At 41.6% G+C, this 10,000-nt stretch overlaps 1 protein-coding gene across 1 annotated transcript in view; it reads left to right on the forward strand.

Moving 5' to 3' along the window:
- LOC308382644 (protein disulfide-isomerase A2-like) overlaps positions 1 to 10,000 on the forward strand; it is a gene marked incomplete at both ends in the record, with an annotated part of 113,358 nt that overhangs the window by 1,542 nt on the left and 101,816 nt on the right. Inside the window, 2 exons of the mRNA XM_080861035.1 lie at positions 9,004 to 9,124; positions 9,404 to 9,579. Coding sequence (XP_080717161.1) covers positions 9,004 to 9,124; positions 9,404 to 9,579 — 297 coding nt within the window. The remainder of the gene's footprint in view (positions 1 to 9,003; positions 9,125 to 9,403; positions 9,580 to 10,000) is intronic.

The following is a 10,000-nucleotide window of genomic DNA, read 5'->3' on the forward strand; positions in this document are numbered from 1 at the left end:
ACTGACCGACCGACCCACCACGTTTGGATGACATTGACGACCATGTTGATGTGAAAATTCAAAATATGATTAGTATTAGAAACAGTAATATTGGTTGGTTTATAAGTAGCATCTCTGAATCGACATCGCTAGATCAATGACATTTAAATGGATTGTAAACCCATGACAATTTTATTGGCAGAGATAATACTTAATGTTTGGTCTTTTGTGGGACGTTCAATAAAGCTAATTTTAACGTTACCTCGCTCATAGAAATGACACTTTGTTACTACATAGCAAGCACCAGTGTTTTCTTGCACTAATAATGACAACGTGGTTAATCGGCTGTGTTTCCTGTTTGTGCGAGTCAGAAAAAACTTCTTTTAAAAATGGTATCGTCATCTCGTTTTGTAAGACTAGCTTGCCAGCTTACCTGCTAGCTAGCTATCTTGTCTAAGGTAATATTAGTCTGAGGAGATAGTCGATAGCGAGTGCACTAGCCTCGTCACTCTCTAAATTGAAGAGACAAAGCTAGATCATTGACATTGTACCCTTTGCAAACCGCGATAACATAACTTGCAATTAGGACACATGGGCTATCAATAAGTGAAGCCAGGTAAGATAAAGGCAAAGGTTGTCTCTCCATTTCTTTTTATAGGCTCTGTAGTCGTTGTCAACTTTCCTCTTCAGACCTTTTGACAGACATCGTATGCTAATGTCTCTCTCCCAAAACAATAAACATTGTAAGGAGGTGCGTCAACCAACTATTTCGAAATAAAAATAGCCTGAGATAGACTCTAAGTAAGTTGTATCCTAGGTCTAATTAGGAGGCTCAATGTTGAAAAAACTCCATGATTGCTGCTATTCACAATAGGCGAGGCTATATTGACAGATTATTCACAATAGGCGAGGCTATATTGACAGATTATTCACAATAGGCGAGGCTATATTGACAGATTATTCACAATAGGCGAGGCTATATTGACAGATTATTCACAATAGGCGAGGCTATATTGACAGATTATTCACAATAGGCGAGGCTATATTGACAGATTATTCACAATAGGCGAGGCTATATTGACAGATTATTCACAATAGGCGAGGCTATATAGACAGATTATTCACAATAGGCGAGGCTATATAGACAGATTATTCACAATAGGCGAGGCTATATTGACAGATTATTCACAATAGGCGAGGCTATATTGACAGATTATTCACAATAGGCGAGGCTATATAGACAGATTATTCACAATAGGCGAGGCTATATTGACAGATTATTCACAAGAGGCGAGGCTATATTGACAGAGGGGGATAAGTAAAGTAAAGTAAAGTAAAAAATAATTACATTATTCAAACAGACAACCAATCATTCATGGTTCATTAGTAATGTTGTAGTAGACCTATCCATTCTCCATGTAGACCAATGGGCTCATTCACATGGCTTATTATCATTAGTAATGTTGTAGTAGACCAGTCGTTCTCAAAGTGTGGTCCGCGGACCACTGGTGGTCCGCCAGTGCCCCGTAATGGTCCGCCACGGCCAAAAGAAAATGATTGCGTCATTTCTAACATACAACTCAGAACGAAGATAACACAGCCAGTAGCCTAATCTAATAATCGTTGCCTAATCTATTAACAAGGTCATGGATTGGTGGTTTAAGACAGGGACTATGAAAAGAAAATTAAATGAGAAAGCCTCTGACACAGACAAGGAGAAGGTGCAACGACGAGATGGTTCAGCCTTATTGGGCATTACCCCTCCGCGGAGCTGCTTCAAACAGCGTTGTTTTCTCCCGCTGCGGAGGCAACAAAATGATAACTATATTCTGTGTTGTGTGACGTTGGATAATGACAGCTCTTAATTCCGAAATGATGTCTACTAGGATGCATGTATTAATTCCAGCCTTCTGTTGGTACTGAATTACTGCGGTCGGTAAACGCATCTTTGTGTTTTGTGATACATTGGCCTGTCCGAGTGTGTGATGGGATTGGGAGTATGAGGCTGTGAGCGAACTATAGTTTGCATAACCTAACATAACCAAGTCACGCATGGAGCAGGGTTCTAGATGCTTTGCCTTGCACATTGTCATATCTATAACCAGCCTACCGGTACGTAAAAAAAGGAGAGCCCACCGCGAAATTCAAGTGCCGCTAACAATTGTCTGGCGCCAGGTCTGTGTAGGCATGTTTTCCCGGGGTTTTCTATTTAGTTAGATGGTCCGCGAGTTTTTTTTTATTGGCTAAGTGGTCCTTGGTCTGAAAAAGTTTGAGAAACACTGTAGTAGACCTATCCATTCTCCATGTAGACCAATGGGCTCATTCACATGGCTTATTAGTGTGCTTGCCCGAAGGTGCAATCCGGTGCACCGGTGCAATCAGCTTGCACCGGTGCACGATCCGGTGCAAGCTGCTATGACTTTTCGTGGCGGTACTCCTTGTCACTCCTTTTTTATTCCATTTTTTCATCCCCCTTTTCTCTCATTGACTAACATGGGGAAGGTTGAGCCATTGTGACGTCACCCGCTCTATCAGTCGTTCTCCATTCAACTGTAGGAATATTAAGAGACACCTTCCAGGGCTCTACAGTGCGAGTATTTCACTCGCATAAATAGGTACGTGCAAACTTGAAAAATAATTTACAAGCACAGTGTGCGAGTGACAGACAGTTGTCAATACGGCGCCAAAAAGTGAAGCATTCCATTGATTTCACATGGAAACAACTGACAGGGTCGCGACTCCAGGGTTTTCGACGGGACCTGCGACGGGACCAACAGCAGCAGCAGCATAATCATCATCTGGATTTACTGACATTTTCGGTATATATAAACACATAATATCAATTGGTAACTGGTGTGTTGTATCCTGTTTATGTCTGATACTTTATAAACATTTATGTTTTACGTTAACTTATTACTACACTAGGCAGCAGTATTGTGAAGTAGAGCTAGAAATGGCTTTGCTAGCTCCCATATTGTAGCTCACACCAGCAACTTCTCAATTTAGGACAGAAAGGAGTTTGGTAAATTAGCTTGTAACTGTCAATGATAACTAGTTATTAGAATATATTAGCCAACGTTAAGTTGACTTCAAAGGGGCAGTCGAGTGTTTAGGTTGTGTCAGCTAGCTTGGAAAGCTAGCTAATAATTTTTGATTGAAGCTTCACGTTAGCCTCTGTAAACGTTTAGCTAGCTAACGTTAGCTAACTATGAGGTATCATATCCCAAGTAACTTGTTGTGACCGATAGCGTGAGTTAACATTAACCCGTGTCCTGGGAGTAATGATTCATGAGAGACCTTGAATCATTAGGTTAACTGAAAAACGTTTGAGGATGTACACACAGCGTAGCTGTTGTAGTGTGCTCAGTTTTCGAAAACTAGACTGAAACTAAGAAGGATAACTATGACTAAATGTGACTAAAACTAATATGCACTGAATCTAAAATAGCTGCTGAATCTAAAATAGCTGCCAAAATGAACACTGAGATGTATTAATTTTGGCAGCTATTTTAGATTCAGTCTTAAGACAAAAATGCATATTAGTTTTAGTCACATTTAGTCATAGTTATCCTTCTTAGTTTCAGAAGAGGTTTTTCATGGTTGCTAGCTCTAATCAGATGTACTATAGGCTTATAAGAGAAGACTAACTTTTTATGCCAACGAACACCAATAACTAGAACTAATTTGACATACTATAAACCAATGTGATACACGTGCTCTCTAGCTATACAGTAAAAGTGTTGCTTACGTTTGATACTAGACCTACAGTCTAACTCTAACTGCATTAAGTCTAACATATAGGCCTATCTTACAATAAACTTTAAGTAAAGCTGGCTATGTAACCGCATTCATTCCAATATTGTTGCAGAGATGTTTCCTTTTACCAAGATAGCAATTTCAACAATTCACTTAGCTCAGTAAGTCAGTATAACGAGACTCTGGAACTATTAGGCTATGACCAAATGTAACACACTAGACCCTTTCACAATAAACAAGCAAACAAACAAACAAAAACAGAACAACAAAGATACCCTCATATGTCTAAACGTCAGTGGAGCCAAAATATAATGGTTGAGCTTGGTTGCTTGCTAAAATATATTGGAAGAAGGCCCCACTACACTGATTGAGTAGATGTAAATACATGTTAATTCATTGGCACTTGTTCTCTCTGTCACAGAGCAAGCACACTCTCGCAGTTCGTTCACGAAACGCATTCTAGTTTCTTTATTTATTTATTTATTCCGTACGTTTTTCTTGCAGCTAACTACTCCTCGCCCGATTGAGCTAGAGACGCCATTCAAACACCAAAACGTCCGGCCCGATCCGGTGCAAGCTGCTATGACTTTTCGTGGCGGTACCCCTTGCCACTCCTTTTTTATCCCTCTTTTTCATCCCCTTTTTCTCTCATTGACTAACATGGTGGAAGGTTGAGCCATTGTGACGTCACACGCTCTAGCCAACTGAAATTAGATCAGTTGAGATAGAAGAAGGCGAAGCTCTCTTAAATGCCATAAGTGGTTAGATAGAGTGCAAAATATTAAAACGAATGTAGTGGCAAGTGGCAACAGTTTCAGGTACAGTTTATACACCCGCTCTAACAGTGTTAACCAGTATGTGAGTAACGTGGGTTTTATTAAGGCATAGCGTGTGTAATGTGTAGCTATTTCATTCCGTTTGTTAACCTTTCCGGCTGTCTGTATACCAGCAGCAGAGCGGAGTATTTTACTCCCATGCCATCTCGGAATGAAATAGCTACACAATACACACGCTATGCTTTAATAAAACTCACCTTTTACGAGACACCAACAGAGGCACAACCGACAAGTCTTACCATTGACGTTCGTTCTGAAACTACAGCCATCCAGGTTAATCCAAGTTGTTGTGGAGAACGACAGTTGCATCAATCATATTTCATTAAAACTTCACACTTCTTACATTGGACATATGCACCAGCCTAATTAGAATCTGCATTGTCTACTGAGCAGAAATATCTCCATACAGTAGATTTCCCTTCGTTTAGTATCATTTTAAACTTTCCAGATGACTGTATTGTCCCCGCTCGTCAAGTGATACGTGTCCAGAAACAAGGCTCCTTTGACTGGATAGCCAGAGCTAGCATAACTGCCATTGAAATCCAATGGTAATGCTACCTAGCTAGGTATGCTAATTGTCGGTATCCATCGTTAACTCGTTAATCGTTAACCATCATGTCACTGGCTTTAATTTAAGAATGGCATGTTAGTAGTACATTTAATATCAGTACACTTGATTCATTACTTCTGATGTGTTACTTATATATGTTACTTATTAGCAGCTAGCTACCTAGCTAGCCACTATGTGTTCCGATGTGTTTTCAGTTAGCGTTAGCGTTAGCGGCAAGCTAGCTGCTGTAATAGTTGAGTTGAGCTTCAGTTAAGACGCTGCGTACCGTACTTCATCATCACATTCGATTATTTATTACAAACAAATTCGAATTCAGCTGTAGGCATGAGATCTGTATCTTGGAGACTAATTGCATCCACAATTTAAGTACTGCAAGCTAGACTACTATGCAGTTGACACAACACAGGAGGTCCCTGGGCCTGAGAAGGGAAGGGAATGAGTTTAATGTGGCTATAATATGGAATTTTAAATGTGCCTAAAACTAGACTAAATTGTAATGAGTTTTCGAAAACTAGACTGAAACTAAGAAGGATAACTATGACCAGTGGCGTCGTAGGGGGGGGATAAAGGGGACTGAGTTACCAGGGCCCTCTGTGGGGGAGGGCCCTTGAGGAGTGTGGAATTTTATTTTTCCTTTAAATATTTATATCATTTAAAGGTCCAAATTTTCTTGCTAATTAATATAATTGTAATGTTTTGGGTAAATAAATTGGTTGAATGATGGATTGAATTGTGTGTCCTAGTCTACATATAGCCTAATGTCTGGAGACCCTCACCCCCCCGGCTCACGCACAAAATGGTTTAGTCCGCCTTCAGTGTGCTTTTTACGTATAGGCGCATTTGACGAATGTTAACGTTCATTCGACTGAGGCAACGGTGCGCATTGAAGATGCCCAAGAACGTTAAATCCGGGTTTCAGAAAAGAAAAGAAAGGCAGGCAAGAGAGAGAAAAGGAGACGAGGGAAAGCAACTACTAACAGACTTCTTTCCTAAGAAAGGTGAGCCCGAATGTGAAAGCAAACACCCTACATTAAATTAACTCATGATGTGGTAATAAAACGAATCAATACCACCGCGATTGTCATTGCTAAAAACGGCATAACACAAAATTAGAAATAACAGGCCCTATCTGTAATCTGAGGTAAACTCTAAATACATGTTTGTTTGCATAGCCTTCCACAGTTGCAGAGTGTGTTGCACGCACATCCAATCCAGGTGCAGGTGCAGGGTAAAAAGAGATCCGTAAAAATGAAAGAATACCCACACTGTTGCTGCTGACACCTGACGAACACCTGACGAAGACCAACAATGGTCGAAACGTTGTGCCAATAAAATACACGGGAGCTGCAGCAACAGTGTGCGGGTATTCTTTCATTTTTATGCATAGCCTACCACACCATTGCAATAGTAGGTCTATACTAATTAGAACATTTGGCTAAATTAATATTTGTTAGGCCATAACATAATTAGGCTAATAGCCTTATTAAGTAGGGCTAGTCTAGGCTCAATAAGTTCATAAGGTTAGGCTGTCAAATTAGTTGGCTAGCAAAGTTAACTTGTGAAACATGGCACTCAGTTTCAGAAGCAGCTAGTGATGCAGACCCCTCATCCTCTGACACTGTGGTCTTGAGGCAAGGTGAGCAGTTTAAAATGAAAGTACATAATTTTAGCTATTTATACTGTAGGCTTAATGTGTTTAGCAAATAGCAACACAGGCTGTTCCATCCAAAAGGTGACTTTTTTTTGTTGCAATCAGGGTGTGAAGGGGATTTTAAGCAATATAGTAAAAAGTGTTCCAGGAAAACATCCCATACTCTACCTTTAAACATGTTCAGTCACACAAATTAGGCTACATTGGAATTGCCTGTTACAGTAATATCTATCAGATGCTTCATGCTTGTAGAGGGTTCTGTCCAGGAAGATGGAGAAAATGTGGTAGAGGATGACACAAGTGAAGGAAGTGATAGCAGAGAAGATTCTGAGAAAAGTGAAAGGGATGAAGAGAGGTCAGAAAGTAGTCAGAGCAGCGCCAGGGAGTGTAGCCAGAAGATCCAGCACTATGGACAGAGAAATGAACTAATGAAGAGAGAGACACAATTGTTCACAGACTGGCAAGCAACATAAAAACAAATAAAATTACAGCAAAAGACAAGGAAGGGAAGCCATTTCCTAACTACCTTCAATTTGCAAAGTTTCACCGTCAGGGGAACTCTTGGCACTCTTTTTTTGGGGGGGGGGGGGGGGGGGGGGTGCGGGGGGGCCCTATGAACCTACTGTGCATAGGGCCCAGAATCTGGTGCTACGCCCCTGACTATGACTAAATGTGACTAAAACTGTTGTAATGTTTAAGATAGTAGTTCTCTGTTGTACCACCAGGCGGGGCTCTACTATAAAGTGACACTGGCATTATGCATTTCCTTTGTTCTGTGAATGCACGAGTAAAAAGACCTGTGGCTACTCTGTATGGCGACACTTCTAAGATTCTACATAAAGCTACATGTTGATACATCGTTCTCCGTTGTCCGTGTCTTTGGTCAGGTTACTACATAATATGGAATTTTAAATGTGCCTAAAACTAGACTAAATTGTAATGAGTTTTCGAAAACTAGACTGAAACTAAGAAGGATAACTATGACTAAATGTGACTAAAACTAATATGCATTTTTGTCTTAAGACTGAATCTAAAAATAGCTGCCAAAATGAACACTGAGATAGGGGACCCCTTAATCTGCAATTCATGGTTGCTAGCTCTAATCAGATGTACTACCTAGGCTTATAAGAGAAGACTAACTTGTTATGCCAACGAACACCAATAACTAGAACTAATTTGACAGACTATAAACCAATGTGATACACGTGCTCTCTATCTATACAGTAAAAGTGTTGCTTACGTTTGATACTAGACCTACAGTCTAACTCTAACTGCATTAAGTCTAACATAAAGGCCTATCTTACAATAAACTTTAAGTAAAGCTGGCTATGTAACCGCATTCTTTCCAATATTGTTGCAGAGATGTTTCCTTTTACCAAGATAGCAATTTCAACAATTAACTTAGCTCAGTAAGTCAGTATAACGAAACTCTGAGATGCCCTCATATGTCTAAACGTCAGTGGAGCCAAAAAATAATGGTTGAGCTTGGTTTCTTTCTAAAATATATTGGAAGAAGGCCCCAATACACTGATTGAGTAGATGTAAATACATGTTAATTCATAGGCACTTGTTCTCTCTGTCACAGAGCAAGCACACTCTCGCAGTTCGTTCACGAAACGCATTCTAGTTATCATTAGTAATGTTGTAGTAGACCTATCCATTCTCCATGTAGACCAATGGGCTCATTCACATGGCTTATTATCATTAGTTATTATTATCACTAGTTGTTGTGAGTGCAGGTAAGGGGGACACCTATCGCAGCGTCTAAATTGGCAGCAAGCCAGACTCTGGACCGCCACCTAGTGGCGAGGAAAAATACCCGCGGCCCAAGTTACTTGACGAACCCCTGCTGTAGGCCTTCTGCCTGTGTGTGTGTGTGTGTGTCGTTGTTTCGTCACTGAATCATCACATACGTATACACTCTCACACACACACACACACACACACACACACACACACACACACACACACACACACACACACACACACACACACACACACACACACACACACACACACACACACACACACACACACACACACACGCACACATACACACACACACACACACACACATTCACACACTGCAGTGTGTTGATCTGTCATCGAGAACCAGAAAATAAGTATTTGACTCTCCATGCCCTCTGACCTGCATGCAGCCCAACATGATGTCTGTGTGTGTGTGTGTGTGTGTCTTTGTGTGTGTGTAGCCCCACGTGATGAGTCAAGAGGTTCCGTCCGACTGGGACCAGAAACCCGTGAAGGTTCTGGTGGGGAAGAACTTTGAGTCCGTGGCCTTCGACCAGACCAAGAACGTCTTTGTAGAGTTCTGTGAGTCCAGCTGCCACACACACACACACACACACACACACACACACACACACACACACACACACACACACACACACACACACACACACACACACACATACACACACACACACACACACACACACACACACACACACACACACACACACACACACACACACTCACACACACTCTCTCTCTCTCTCCATCAGACGCCCCATGGTGTGGTCACTGTAACACACACACACACACACACTCACACACACACACACACACTCACACACTCTCTCTCTCCATCAGACGCCCCATGGTGTGGTCACTGTAAGGAACTGACTCCAATCTGGGAACAGCTGGCAGAGAAGTACAAGGATCGTGATGACATCATCATCGCAAACATGGACGCCACAGCCAATGAGGTGGAGGCTGTGAGCGTGTCAGGGTTTCCCACCCTGAAGTACTATCCTGCTGGGGCTGACAAGAAGGTGACACACACACACACACACACGCACACATCTGTACACACACACACACACACACACACACACACACACACACACACACACACACACACACACACACACACACACACACACACACATCTGTACACACACACACACACACACACACACACACACACATCTGTACACACACACACACACACACACACACACACACACACACACACACACCCGGCAGATGTATTTCCTCTAGGGAATGCAGCATTACCCAATGGGGCAGGGAACCAAAAGCGTCGCGAAAGTCAAGAAACACCGCATAAAAGCGGGAAGATTCATGTTTAAAATCATCAATGGCAGTCTTCAAACAGAATACGTGCTCATTCATTCCTTGCCTCTCTATGTATGCTTTTTGGTTAGGGGACAGTGTTCCGGATTCCAC

Source organism: Sprattus sprattus, assembly GCF_963457725.1.
Source record: "Sprattus sprattus genome assembly, contig: scaffold_70, whole genome shotgun sequence".
In the NCBI taxonomy this organism is placed as follows: domain Eukaryota; kingdom Metazoa; phylum Chordata; class Actinopteri; order Clupeiformes; family Clupeidae; genus Sprattus; species Sprattus sprattus.